The sequence below is a fragment of the Ranitomeya imitator genome, chromosome 6 (assembly GCF_032444005.1).
Source record: "Ranitomeya imitator isolate aRanImi1 chromosome 6, aRanImi1.pri, whole genome shotgun sequence".
NCBI classification, from domain to species: domain Eukaryota; kingdom Metazoa; phylum Chordata; class Amphibia; order Anura; family Dendrobatidae; genus Ranitomeya; species Ranitomeya imitator.
Genome location: NC_091287.1, coordinates 551,160,269 through 551,175,602, shown reverse-complemented (window position 1 = coordinate 551,175,602; position 15,334 = coordinate 551,160,269). Strand labels below are relative to the sequence as shown.

Genomic DNA, 15,334 nt, shown 5'->3' with positions numbered 1-15,334 from the left:
GGGTTTGGCCACTTTCTCTAGTTAGTGCAGCTTTCCTCACAAACTGCACAGAACTTCAGTCTATGAAGAAGCATGTGACCAGACTCCTCCAATAGAAAACAACTTTCCCAAGTGAGGTGTTTAACATGCGCTGACAAGGGGGCGTGTCATTCCACCCGCCCATCGGCACGCCCATGATGTGATTACAAGGTGCTAATGGATCTGCTGAAAACCCCCTTGAAAGCCTGCCCACGTCCATAGGATATCGTGATTTTTGCTATATATAATACAAACCAAAAGTTTGGACACACCTTCTCATTTAAAGATTTTTCTGTATTTTCATGACTATGAAAATTGTACATTCACACTGAAGGCATCAAAACTATGAATTAACACATGTGGAATTATATACTTAAAAAAGTGTGAAACAACTGAAAATATGTCTTATATTCTAGGTTCTTCAAAATAGCAACCTTTTGCTTTGATGACTGCTTTGCACACTCTTGGCATTGTCTTGATGAGCTTCAAGAGGTAGTCACCGGGAATGGTTTTCACTTCACAGGTGTGCCCTGTCAGGTTTAATAAGTGGGATTTCTTGCCTTATAAATGGGGTTGAGACCATCAGTTGTGTTGTGCAGAAGTCTGGTGGATACACAGCTGATAGTCCTACTGAATAGACTGTTAGAATTTGTATTATGGCAAGAAAAAAGCAGCTAAGTAAAGAAAAACGAGTGGCCATCATTACTTTAAGAACTAAAGGTCAGTCAGTCCGAAAAATTGGGAAAACTTTGAAAGTGTCCCCAAGTGCAGTGGCAAAAACCATCAAGCGCTACAAAGACACTGGCTCACATGCGGACCGCCCCCGGAAAGGAAGACCAAGAGTCACCTCTGCTTCTGAGGATAAGTTTATCCGAGTCACCAGCCTCAGAAATCGCAGGTTAACAGCAGCTCAGATTAGAGACCAGGTCAATGCCACACAGAGATCTATCAGCAGACACATCTTTACAACAACTGTTAAGAGGAGACTTTGTGCAGCAGACCTTCATGGTAAAATAGCTGCTAGGAAACCACTGCTAAGGACAGGCAACAAGCAGAAGAGACTTGTTTGGGCTAAAGAACACAAGAAATGGACATTAGACCAGTGGAAATCTGCGCTTTGGTCTGATGAGTCCATGCTATTCCATCCGGTTTGTCTTTAGTTGGACCATCATTTATTTTGCAACAGGACAATGATCCCAAACACACCTCCAGGCTGTGTAAGGGCTATTTGACCAAGAAGGAGAGTGATGGGGTGCTACACCAGATGACCTGGCCTCCACAGTCACCAGACCTGAACCGAATCGAGATGGTTTGGGGTGAGCTGGACCGCAGAGTGAAGGCAAAAGGGCCAACAAGTGCTAAGCATCTCTGGGAACTCCTTCAAGATTGTTGGAAGACCATTCCCGGTGACTACCTCTTAAAGCTCATCAAGAGAATGCCAAGAGTGTGCAAAGCAGTCAACAAAGCAAAAGGTGGCTACTTTGAAGAACCTCGAATATAAGACATAATTTCAGTTGTTTCACACTTTTTTGTTAAGTATATAAATCCAAATGTGTTAATTCATAGTTTTGATGCCTTCAGTGTGAATGTACAATTTTCACAGTCATGAAAATACAGAAAAATCTTTAAATGAGGTGTGTCCAAACTTTTGGTCTGTACTGTATAGCAGGGATCATGCATTGGTATGTATAGCACAAGCGATCAGATGATCACAGCTTCAAGTCCCCTAAGGGAACTGTTAAATATGGTAAAAAGTTTTATAAAAAAAAACCCACAAAAGTTCAAATTACTCCCCTTTTGCCCTACTGAAAGTAAAACAATTGAAAAAAATACACATATTTGATATCGCTGCATTCATAAAAGTGTGATCTGTAAAAATATAAAGTGAATTAAACGGCGTAATGAGAAAAAAAAAATCGAAATGCCAGAATTACAATTTTTTGGCCAACACAGCATTGCAATAAGCTGAGTTCAAAACATCATATCTACCCCAAAATTGTATCAGTAAAAATATCAGATCAGGGTGCAAAAAATAAAACCTCTCCCAGCCGCATATCCCGAAAAATTAAAACGTTGTGAGTCTCGGAAAATGGCAACATTTCTTTTTTTTTTTTTTTTTTTAAAGAATTTCCAATTTTTTTTCCACCACTTATATTAAAAATAAATAAATAAATAAAATATGCATGTGTGGTATCTTAGTATTCATACTGACCTGAAGAATCATATTGGCCGGTCAGTTTTACCATATAGTGAACATGGTAAATAAAAAATATTAAATACAATTGTGAAATTGCACTTTTTTTTTGCAATTTCAACGCACTTGGAATTTTTTTACCACTTTCCAGTGCATTATATGATTAAAATTAATAATGTCATTTAAAAGCACAACTTGTCCTGCAAAAAACAAGCCCTCATACAGCTATATTGACGGAAAAATAAAAAAAAAACATTATGGCTCTTGCAAGAAGGTAAGGGAAAAATTAAAACGAAAAAAATGGAAAATGGCCCCGGAGTGAAAGGGTTAAGGAATACATTGCGTGTTATGCAGCAATTATTATCACAATATTTTACTCATGTTACTGACAAAAAATGTTATATATTAATTTATGTAATATTTTAGACCTGATTTTTTTTTTTTTATCACTTCCACTTTCATCAAATATCCCTGGTATTGGGACTCAACAAAAATTGTAGCCGTCATCATTTATGAGCTTACTTTTCAGACTGGATTCACCGCACTTCACGTCGCTGCACATTTTGGGCAAGCAGATTTTGTCAGAGAGATTTTAACAAAGGTCCCGGCCACGATCCACAGTGAGGTCCCGAAGTTCATGGGTGATGTGGTATTTGTAAAAGAACATGCTGGAGAGGTAAGGGTGTATGTAGAACGACCAAAGTCCTGGGCTGATAGTATGTTCTGGTGTGTATATTTATACACTGCTCAAAAAAATAAAGGGAACACTTAAAAAAACAGAATATAACTCCAAGTAAATCAAACTTCTGTGAAATCAAACTGTCCACTTAGGAAGCAACACTGATTGACAATCAATTTCACATGCTGTCGTGCAAATGGAATAGAGAACAGGTGCAAATTAATGGCAATTATCAAGACACCCTCAATAAAGGAGTGGTTCTGCAGGTGGGGACCACAGACCACATCTCAGCACCAATGCTTTCAGGCTGATATTTTTGTCACTTTTGAATGTTGTTTGCGCTTTCACACTCATGGTAGCATGAGACGGACTCTACAACCCACACAAGTGGCTCAGGTAGTGCAGCTCATCCAGGATGGCACATCAATGCAAGCTGTGGCAAGAAGGTTTGCATTATCTGTCAGCGTAATGTCCAGAGGCTGGAGGCGCTACCAGGAGACAGGCCAGTACACCAGGAGACGTGGAGGGGGGCCGTAGGAGGGCAACAACCCAGCAGCAGGATCGCTACATCATCCTTTGTGTAAGGTGGAGCACTGTCAGAACCCTGCAAAATGACCTCCAGCAGGCCACAAATGTGCATGTGTCTGCACAAACCGTTAGAAACCGACTCCATGAGGATGGTCTGAGTGCCCGACGTTCACAGATGAGGGTTGTGCTTACAGCCCAAACTGTGCAGGATGATTGGCATTTGCGACAGAACACCAGGATGGGCAAATTCGCCACTGGCACCCTGTGCTCTTCACAGATAAAAGCAGGTTCACACTGTGCACATGTGACAGACATGACAGAGTCTGGAGACGCCGTGGAGAGCGATCTGCTGCCTGCAACATCCTTCAGCTTGACCGGATTGGCAGTGGGTCAGTAATGGTATGGGGTGGCATTTCTTTGGAGGGCCGCACAGCCCTCCATGTGCTTGCCAGAGGTGGCCTGACTGCCATTAGGTACTGAGATGAGATCCTCAGACCCTTTGTGAGACCATATGCTGGTGCCGTTGGCCCTGCGTTCCTCCTAATGCAGGACAATGCCAGACCTCAAGTGGATGGAGTGTGTCGGCAGTTCCTGCAAGATGAAGGCATTGAAGGTATAGACTGGCCTACCCGTTCCCCAGACCTGAATCTGATTGAGCACACCTGGGACATCATGTCTTGCTCCATCCACCATCGTCCCGTGCACCACAGACTGTCCAGGAGTTGGTGGATGCTTTAGTCCAGGTCTGAAAGGAGATCCCTCAGGAGAACGTCTGCCACCTCATCAGAAGCATGCACAGGTGTTGTAGGAGGTCATACAGGCATGTGGAGGCCACACACACTACTGAGCATCATTTCCTTGTTTTGAGGCATATCCACTGAAGTTGGATCAGCCTGCAATTTGATTTTCCACTTTGATTTTGAGCATCATTCCAACTTCAGACGTCCGTGGAATATTAGTTGTGGTTTACATTGATCATTTTTTAGGTTTTACTGTTCTCAACGTGTTCCACTATATAATAAATAAAGATTTACAGCTGGAATATTTCATTCAGTGATATCTAGGACGTGGGATTTTAGTGTTGCCTTTATTTATTTGAGCAGTATGTGTGTGTATGTATATATATATATATATATATTTATATATATATATATATATATATATTTATATATATATAACATTCTACACAGGCACTATGTATCAATAAGTCTTCTTCTTGTACAGTCTGGTTACACACCCTTGCATCTGGCTTCTCAATCCGGTCATGAAAGTCTTGTACGCCTTTTACTAAACCACCCAGGAGTCCAGGCAGATGCGGCCACCAGGCGCCAGGTGACAGTTTTCATTTTGTTTCTGCTATGTTTCGGCTTTTTGTAAATTAAGAAACTAATCATTTCTTTCTAAGTCTTCTACTTTTGGTCTTCGAGAATTTCAAGTTTAAAATGCCATCGAAAATTTCTCTTTCATAGGGTTCGACTCCGATACACCTTGCAGCACAGAATGGTCACACAGCTGTCGTAGGGCTCCTTCTCAGTAAATCTACCTCTCAACTGCATGTAAAAGACAACAGAGGAAGAACGTGTCTCCACTTAGCAGCTGCCAATGGTCACAATGAGATGATGAGAGCCCTTATTGGACAAGGAGCAGAGATTAATGTGACTGATAAGGTGATTTTCTTTAATAAAGTGATTTAGATGGCATGTGCTCCTCAGGGGCGGGGCTTGGTACTTTTTAATGTATTACCTTTACACAATTGGTTGAGTATAAAGTCCAACAGGAAACAATGTACAAACCTTCCAACTAAAGTATCATGTCTGTTATCACCCAGACATGGTTCCTTCTTAATAATCTTTGTTTTCAAAGGCCAGGTAGACCTAAGAATAACATTACAGAATTATACTTTACTATGTAAATTTGTGTATGTTTTTTTGGGCAGAATGGGTGGTCTCCTCTGCACTTCGCAGCCAAGTCTGGTTTTTTAGAAACCGTTCAGTTTCTTGTCGAATGTTGTGCCGACCCTACATTGGAGTGTAATGATGGGAAGACAGCAATCCAGTACGCTGCTGGTGACAACCACCAAGATGTAGTGAGTTTCTTACTGAAGAGAAGCCATAATACCCTCAAACTAACCGAAGACAGGAAGGTAATTCTCATCAAGAGGTGACATGTGGACTGGTGTAGTGCGTGAATCCTAAATAGGAGGGGTGATCTTGTCTGTCCTTATTTTGAGCCTTCTAACAGGACTAGAGATATGAGACAAACCCAGAAACCCAATTGTGGACAGTTGTTTCGGGGATCTTGCCTTTCATCAGCACAAAGCAGGCTACTGGTTGGGTAAAAGAGAGAGATGTTGTTGGTTTAGCCCTGAGTATTTCGTGAACACTCTACAATTTCTATCGATCTACTTTCCATAGTCTTATAAAAAAAATCTAAGGTCTAAAAAGTGATGACCAAGCTATCAATAGCCTATCTGAAAAAGGTTTCTTGCCTATTATCTCTAACTCTATGGTTTCATGAAATTCACTTTTTTATTTGTTTTACAGTTTGTGTTTGACTTGATGGTTTGTGGGAAGCTGAATAGGAACAAGATTATAGAAGAGTACATCCTGAATTCTGCCGCTCCTCTGGACACTGCCGTGAAACTTTCCAGAGCGCTTACCATCACTGCCCTGAAAGAGAAGGAGAGGGCAGTCGACCTACTCAATGCTGCCAAGTACACTGAATCAATGGCCACTGAACTTTTGACATTAGCATCTGGTAGTAAAAATGCTGGATACATCCTCCGAGCTATAGACCACCGTGGCACCACCATATTGGACTGTTTAATTGAGTGTGAGCAGAAAAATGTGGTTGCCCACCCTGCAGTTCAAAAATACTTGACTGAGGTCTGGTATGGAAATCTAGACTGGACCACCTGGAAACTGGTCCTTCTCTTCTTTACCTTCCTAGCATGCCCTCCGGTTTGGTTCGTCTTTTCTCTACCTCTCAAACATAGATTTAACAAAATCCCCATCATGAAGTTCATGAGTTACTTGGCATCACACATATTCTTGCTGGCACTCTTCATCATCACCATCGTCTACCCTCCTTTGAATCCAATTTATGAAGGACAAATGATCCCATCTTGGAATGAGTGGTTGCTGCTCGCTTGGTTGTCAGGGATGTTGGTTTCAGAGCTTACTCATCAAGGTGAAAGGGCAGGTCTTGCTTGGATACGTGTATTTGTCTTGGGATTTTCTGCCGTCGCCTTTTTTTGCCATCTACTTGCATTCTTGTTTACAGATATCGATCGCTTACACTGCCTATTTGCCAGGAATATCTTTCTTGGCATCGCCATGACTCTCTCATTCGTCCAGTTCTTGGAGTTCCTCACCTTTCATCACCTCTTTGGACCATGGGCGATCATTATAAGAGATTTGATCAAGGATCTCACCAGATTTGCAGTAATTCTCGCTTTATTTCACGTGGCCTTCACAATGCAACTATCTGCGGTCTATCAGCCGGTGTATCCAGAACCCAGAGCCAATCAATCAGTCAACGAAACCAGAGCCAACAAAAATGAAACCTATATCCAGGATCCAATAGACATCACTGTCCTCTTGTTCTTCTCACTCTTTGGCTTGGTGGAACCTGATTGCCTTCCATCGTTGAGCAGGACTCCGCAGTTCACCTTTGTCATCATCCGCTTTGTGTTTGGAGTTTACTTAGTTGTTACTTTAATCGTCCTAATCAATCTGTTGATCGCGATGATGAGTGATACCTACCAACGCATACAAGCGCAATCAGACACGGAATGGAAATTCGGAAGGGCCACGTTAATAAGAGATATGACCAGGAAACCCGGGACGCCTTCTCCTTTCAACCTCTTCACCAACCTATTTTTCTACATCAAACTGCTATGCAAATATAAAGGTAAGATCAATAATTACGAAAATAAAAAACAAATTTAACTCTGGTTCTGTCAATGTCCTGTCGAGGCCACCAAATCAGATGTGAGCAGAGTCTTACTCTGAGAAGTATTAGAATAGTCAACATATGTAAGGTGAGGACCCAACTCTTAGACAACCCAAAAAGAGGGTTCTTCTATCGTCTCAAAACATTACAAGTGGCCCACAGATTACCAAAAGTTCTGTGCTCTTGTAGACCTTTTATCGAGCCTTCCCTCATGGTAGAAGACTCTGTTGTAGCTAAATCTCCTAAATGATATGGCAAGGCTTGATAAAGAGTCCACATTTACAACATTGTCTGCCTTTCAAGGGCAACATCATCATAAAATGATCCATTGGTCATATCAGGCTTTTGAGTTACATGTATTGCAAAAAAAAAAAACAACTGTTGACTATATATTTTTTTTCATCTAAGGATCTTTGCTAAAAACAAAATTAGCAATCTTGCGATTTTCACATTGGCCACTACCACCATTGTCTCTCCAGGAAACAGCAGGCTCCTTACCATCAGAGGTAGGGTTAGAGTTTTTTGAGGAGTTAAAAAATCCCACATGTTTCAAGCAGAAACCACTGCAGGAAACTCGCCTTTTTGGGGGATTTCTTCGAGGAGTTTTTTTATTTCCTGAAACGGTTCTGAAGAGTTTTTTTTCCAGAAATGTTCTGTGCTGCCTTTTGATTCGACAGTGCCTAGATAGGAGAAGTTTCCTTGAGGATTCATTTCAAAGAGTTGACACTCACTTTCATTTTTTTCTCCATCGGGCGTTTTTTTTTTTTTTTACTTCTTCAGGAAAAAAATATAAAGATAAATGGAAATCAATTGTAAGAGGTTTTTTTTTTCAAAGAACTTATAAAGCACTTTTTGAAGAGGATTTCCTAGAGGGTCCACTCCAAGAAAAACTCTGTGCACATACCCCTAAAATGTGTTCACAATGAGTTTTTTTGCTGAGTTTTTGGAATGTAGACTCTACATTTTTTGAGTAGTTTTATGTTTTTGCAGAGAAATTTGGAGGAGCTCCTTTTTCAAAAACTGAGAAAAAAATTCCATGTGAACACAGCCTTACAATGACAGATAACACCACTACTCACAGCTGATAACAAAGGATCCGCCAATTGCAAGAGCCATTGTCACAGCTCCCCCTCTTTTCACAATGTCCATTGCACACACTCTTTAGATGCTTCAATAAAAAAAGACAGCGTCAGAGTCAGTATATGAAGGCTAATATTCATGTGCATTTCCTGAACAGGATGTAAGAGTCTTAAAAAAAAAACAGGGTCTTGTGAAAAATTCAAGATGACTTATTTTATTTTTTTTAATAGGTATAGTGATAAAAAAAAGTGCCAAAAATGTTTAAGAACAACATGTAACACAAAATATTGAACTAAACTATAGGTCATTTTCTGATGATGCTTCCCTTTAAAGTTTAAAGCTTGGTGGTTTCCACAAGGAGACACTGTATACCCTTCACGTTTTGGTTCCCTTCTATTCATCTTGTAACCAAAACTTTACTTCTTATTCCTATTTATATTACAGGTAAGATGTGTTCTTCTAACGCCAGAACTCTAATGAATGAGGAGGATTTGGATGGCTTTTCCGACACTCGCTCCATTGACCTTCTTGCCCACTCGTCATTTGGGTGGATACGAACAAATGCCAAGAGGACCATGCAGGTATCACCGGAAAGTAAGTTCTCCGCTGTCCTTAGTGTGCCACTGAAGTCTCCAAGAAACAAATCACTGCCCGTTGATCTGAGATTGGGACTTATCCTCCATGAGTGGCTGGGAGATATGTCCATCATACTGATCTTGTAGGCACTGTCCAGTGTCCCTAGAAACCACGGTGGAAGCAAAGCTGTATAACAAAGCTTTCCTTCTGCTCCGTTCCTGGAAGTTTCACCCCTTGATGTCATGGTCAAAACTGTCTGGAGCTTCTAAGGGGTTTGGTCTTCCATCGGCACCTCTCGATGTCCTGTTGGACGTCTAAGTCCAGCTCATGTAGCGTGTGGAGTCGAGGCTTGTAGAACCTGTATGAAAGGTTGGAGATGATGTATGCTGTCTTCAGGATAAGACTGGGGAGGAATTAGGTCATGGCAAGACCTTATCGTCACAGCTTGACTTCTCGGCACGTCTCCACCTACTTGACTTCAGAATAGTAATTTGCATTTGGTGCAAGCTGCTGTTTTTGCAAAATTAGGCTTAGAATTATAGACATAGACCGAACTGGGGCAGGACTGTATGGATTGGGGGCAGAAAACACCTGACAGGTCTCTAAAAATGGAATCCCCCTTCATGGTGGTCACTAATCGGCAAACTCTCTACCCAAGCCCTTACATTACTGAGGACACAGAAATCTTTATCTGTAACTTATTGAGCTGTGCTTGTGATATATGTAGATCTTTCACGAGTCTCCGAAACCAATAATTGCGCCAAATATGCCAATAAATCGCTCCGCTGTCGTGTCAGGTTGCTCCAACCTTTACTGCCTATTACAAGGATTATATAAGCTGCCGCCTGGACAAATATGGAAAACTCCTGAACCACGCGAGTGGAGAGGAATTCCCTATGAGTTTTCAGGAAAGCTGTAAATTATGCGAACCCCCCCAGGAGACAGCAGCACGTCCAGCATCAGCAGAGATACATGTCATCTGATTATAATAAATGATGACACGTCGCAGAATTACTGCAGTTAAGCTTTTCATTGAGTTTCCTGTGACTAATTTGCAAAAATTAAAGAGGCAGAATTTTTTTTCGTTAGAGTTTCCAGACCAGATTGTCTGTTTGGACCGCCAGCGATCTGCTGGAATCTGTGCTGAAATCTAGCAGCAAGTACTCACATTTCCCTGCAGTGCCCCCGCAGGAATAATGAAGTATTACACCCTTAGGGCTTAGCAGATGATACTTAATATCCCTGGTGGTCTAGGGTGGTCAATGTGTTTTTATTCCATCCAGGTGCATTTTTTTTGTCCTTAGCTGCCCAGACGGGAGTCTCCTGGTGCTCCACCTTTCTCTATCCCATTGATACATTATGACACACGAGAACCCAGGTATGAATATGGGACAGTATCTTACCCTCTCTCCTTCCTGCAGGTGAGATACATAGAAAACATCCATATCCGGGCCCCGTACATGTGGATGAGATTATAGACTGGCACGCTGTAGCGGTACGATTTATGTCTCTGAAGGGTCAGACGGACGGAGTGACGAGTGCGGAGAGACCCTTCATCCCTCACATCACGGGAACCAACAAGAAATCACCGACTGAGCGACAGAATGGACACGTTGTACCGTGCGGTCAATAACTCAAGTCCTTCCATCACATTTCCTGAAAACCTAGATCCATGAGGCATAGGTCCTCAGCAGGAGAAGACAGTTGCCTCCAACATACCATTCTGCCCCTTCCATATCCACCTCCACGAGCTTTTCCATACCACATCCATAGATATGGATTCGCCCCTCTGCAGATATAACAGCTCATGCTATTCTGGAAAGGATTTTTACAAGATTTTAGAGGCGTCTGTGGGGATTTTTGTCCTTTCATCCAGAAAAGCATTTGTGGTGTTGGGGGGAGGCCGGACTCACAACCTCTCTTCTAGTTCTTGGATGGGGCAACTGGTCATGTTCTTCCACCAAACTCCCCCCTCCATGTGTGTATGGACCTGGTGCACTGGGCACAGTCTCGGGGAAGAGAGAAGGGAGAGCGGTCTACCCCAAACTGTTCCCACAAAGCTGAATTGTCCAAAATGTCTTGTGCTGAAGTATTACGATTTCCCTTCCCTGTAGCTGAGGGGCCGAGGCCGCCCCCTGATAACGGCCCCCATAGCATTATCCTCCTCCATCATCTGTACAGGGGGCACAATGCCGCCAGGGGGTAACGTCCTCCTGGAATCACCAAACCCAGACTCCTCCATCAGATGCAGATAGAGAAGTGCGATCCGTCACTGCACAGAACACGTCTCCTCCAGAGTCCAGTTTTGGCGGCTTTACACCACTCCATCCGACGCTCGCCATTGTGCTTGGTGATGTACGGCTGCAAGCAGCTGCTCAGCCATGAAGTGTGAGGTGAAGTGTTTCTGCTGATACCAGAGGAGGTCTGGACTCTGCAGTTATGGGGTCAGCAGAGCAGAGCAGTGATGAGTTGACTTTTCTGCGCTCTGCCCCTCAGCACCCGGCCCCCACGTTCTTAAAAGTATCACTCACAGGTGATGGGGGAAAATTTTGGAGGAAGAAATGTTATGGACGGACTTGTTATCCCATTGGCTCCTATTACAGGACCACGCTGGCATCAGTGAGCTCTGCACCACTCTGACGGCATGGTGGGGGCTGGATGTTATACATTGGGAATAATGGGAGATGTTATACACCATGGGTGCGAGTCGCCGGATGTTACAGACTTGGGAGTGAGGGGCCGGGTGTTGTACACTGGGGGGTGAGGAGCTGGATGGTATACACCGGAGGATGAGGGGCAGTTTGTTGTGCAGTGGGAGACAAAGGGCCGGAGGTTATACACCAGGGGTCGAGGGGCCGGAGGTTATACACCAGGGGTCGAGGGGCGGAGATTATACACCAGGGATTGAGGGCCCGGATGTTATATACTGAGGGGCCATACACCGGTGGCGAGGGGCTGTATGTTATCTACTGGGGGCGATGGGACTGAATGAGACACCTGAATTTATTGATTAACATGGGATAAACGTAAAATCTGCAAATCACAGAATTTCAATATGATGTTGTTTTAACCCTGAAAAATCATCCAAAAGTGTCAGCCACTGTTATCTTCTGCCTGTTGTAAAGAGTAATCCTTCTTCAGCAGGCGAGGCATCGAGACGGATCGCGGGGAGTGAAGGCACGCCTTTGTTTCTCTGCAGATAGTGGTACAAGTCAATGTTTCTCTGCTCCAGATCTCTTGTCTGTAGGCGTGCATGGAGTTATAACTGATGGCTTTCAGTTAAAGGGGTCTTCTGGTCACAATATATTGATAGGTCATATGATATTGGTGGTGGTTCTGACACCCCCTTACTTTCAGCTTTTATTTTCTCTGGCATCTGCCGGATGCAAACACTTGGGATGGAGTTTCACAGCATAGCTCCTTTCAATGTCCTTCAGAACACCGTCCATTTTCTTGAATTGGAGCTGCCCTCCAGTCACTACACATTGAGCGGAGCTGAGCTTTTCAGCGCCATTCAAATTTTTTTCGATCCAGTAACAGCTGATCAGAAAGGGGTTGCCGTTGTTGGATTTCCACTGATGGACACTCCCTTTAAAGGTAGAAAATCCATTGCATAATAGTGGTAGCAAACCATGCTAGGGAAGAAAGGGAAAGGAAGTTTCTGCATCTATGATGCTGGCAGAATGCTTATGAAGTGAAACTAATAAATCAGAAAGAGTAGATGGCAAGTTACAAAATGTAAGTCAGTGCAGTTTCTGGATTTGAATGGTTTGTGCATGAAAATCATTTTTACCTTGTTGTGGGGGGTAAGGGCCGCCAGACCCTGCTTTATTCCAGGGGGCAGGGTTTATGTCAAAGGAACTATGGAGGGACTTGGCTTAGACACATGACAACCTCTGGAAACAAATGGTGGCCTCTGGTGTTGTGTGGCGCCTAGGAAGTCTCCTATATCAGCCACTTACATTCTACACACGCTGTCTGCTCCCCATATACCTCAGACACCAGATGAAGCCGTCATCATCTGCAGCTCAGACGACAGCCTCTTATGGGAAAAGACATTATTTTAGGATAGTTTTAGAAGCAAGTCATGGATCATTAATGAATGTCATGTCCGCTACTCCTCCATTGTTTCCCAATGCTCTCGCCTGGCTACCGGAGGGGACATACTGCTATTTTTGTAATGAATCAATAAACGTTGGATATTTTACTTGGCTTGTGTATTATACATTTGTGACATGCTAAAAACTAGATGTCTTCAAGGAGAAAGAAGTTATTTGTGGTTCCCTGTGTAACGTTCCTCAGGGGTAGATGACCGTTGTGCTCCAGGTGGGTAAGATGAGACAGGCATTTTCTGGGGTCTTGTGTCTATCATGTGTTTTGGGGTCTTCCTCTCCCTTTAATTATGCATACTCCCTCTCTCCATGTGTGCTATGTGGGCGGGCACTTCCTGCTGTGATGTCACAGCTGTGCTCTGAGCCAATCAGACGTCTCCAACTTACTCCTCTCTCACAGCATACTGAGAGAGAGAAGCTGCAGTTGCATCTCCCTCCTCCATGACTCTTTTAGAAAGTGAGGAGGTTCCTGGCCATTTACAGACAGGGAAAAGGTAATGTCAGACTGCTGACATCTGAGTGAGATTCTATGTTTTCCTAATAACGTAATTTAATCTCATTAATAGTCTGGGTACTCACGCATCCACCTATTGTCAGGCACATGACACACACTGGATCTTACATTCAAGCATCCACCAAACCACTGAGAGATGATACTGCATACCGTGGGATTCTATGAGCTGTCGTAGGCCGTAGGTGTAGATGGAGAAGAGTAGGGGTCCTAGAACAGAGCCTTGAGGAACACCGACGGACAAGGGGCAGAGTGAGGAGGTGGTGTGGGGGAGGGAGACACTGAATGTTCGGTCAGTCAGATATGACGAGATCCAGGATAGGGCCAAGTCTGTGATGCCAAGAGATGAGAGGATCTGTATCAGAAGGGAATGGTCCACAGTGTCAAAGGCAGAAGACAGGTCCAGGAGAAAAAGGACAGAGTAGTGTCCCTTACTCTTGGTAGTTGGTAGGTCATTGGTGACTTTAGTTAGGGCAGTTTCGGTTGAGTGATGGGGTCGGAAGCCAGATTGTAACCGGTCAAAGAGGGAGCAGGAGGAGAGGTGGGAGGACAGTTCAAGATGGATGTGTTGCTCCAGCAATTTGGAGGCATAAGGGAGAAGAGATATCGGGCGATAGCTAGACACAGAGGAAGGGTGTGATCTTGGCATGTTTGAAGGATGAGGGGAAGACACCTGTTGTGAGTGAGAGGTTGAAGAGGTGTGTTAGGGTTGGGATGAAGACTTTAGGTTAGGGATGAGGTGGGATCTTGAGAGGATGGTGGAGAGCTGATCTTCTGCCATGTGGAGAAGCTGGTTTTGTAGGAACAGTGTTGAGCAGCTAAGAGGAACATTGGGCACTGCGGGCCAAAGCTTTCTCTGATCGTATCGATCTTCTGTTTAAAGAAAGAGGCAAAGTCTTCAGCAGAAATGAGAGGGGAGAGAGAGGGTGCGGGGGGATGGAGAAAAGAATTGAAAGTGTTGAAAAGCTGTTTAGGGTTGTGAGACAGGGAGGATATGAGAGATGAGAAGTAAGTTTGTTTTGCGGCAGTGAGCGTGGACTTGAAGCTGGCGAGGGACTGCTTGTATGCAGTGAAGTGGTCGGCAGAGCGGGATCGCTTCCGTCTCCGCTCAGCGATCCTGGAAGCCTGTCTCAGTTCTTTGGTCAGGCTGCTCAGCCAGGGCTGTCTGTTGAGTGTACAAGTTTTGCTATGCATGAGCGGGGCAGCCAAATCAAGTGTAGCTGTTATTGTGGTGTTATAAAAAGTGGCAACAGCATCTGTGTCATGAAGGGAGGCTATGTCTGTAAGATGGAGAAGGGACTCAGAGAGTGATTGTAAGTTGAGGTGTTTGAGATTTCTGCGATGGTGAGTGAGTTTGTGGAGTGGGGGTTGTGCACTAGGAGAGGAAAGGGAAGAGAATGTCAGTAGGTTGTGGTCAGACGGGGAGGGGTGAGTTAGTGAGATTAGTAAGGGAACAGAGGCGGGTGAAGATGAGGTCCAGCGTGTGGCCATCTTTGTGAGTGGCCTCAGGGGACCATTGATTGAGGCCAAAGGAGGCAGTCAGTGATGAAAGTTTAGAGGCAGCTGAGGTGGAAGTGTCAATGGGGATACTGAAGTCGCCAATGATGATAGTGGGGATGTCAGCAGAGAGGAAATGAAGTAGCCAGGTGGTGAGGTGGTCAAGAAAGGTGGAGATGGCTAGA

General features: G+C 43.8%; 1 protein-coding gene across 1 annotated transcript in view; it reads left to right on the top strand.

Annotated features, from left to right (window-relative positions):
• LOC138643469 (serine/threonine-protein phosphatase 6 regulatory ankyrin repeat subunit B-like) overlaps positions 1-13,219 on the top strand; it is a 72,970-nt gene extending 59,751 nt beyond the window's left edge. Inside the window, exons 22-28 of the mRNA XM_069732375.1 lie at positions 2,742-2,888; positions 4,644-4,751; positions 4,889-5,086; positions 5,356-5,562; positions 5,963-7,331; positions 8,898-9,047; positions 10,451-13,219. Coding sequence (XP_069588476.1) covers positions 2,742-2,888; positions 4,644-4,751; positions 4,889-5,086; positions 5,356-5,562; positions 5,963-7,331; positions 8,898-9,047; positions 10,451-10,662 — 2,391 coding nt within the window. The 3' untranslated portion in view covers positions 10,663-13,219. The remainder of the gene's footprint in view (positions 1-2,741; positions 2,889-4,643; positions 4,752-4,888; positions 5,087-5,355; positions 5,563-5,962; positions 7,332-8,897; positions 9,048-10,450) is intronic.
• The last annotated feature ends 2,115 nt before the right edge of the window (positions 13,220-15,334 follow it).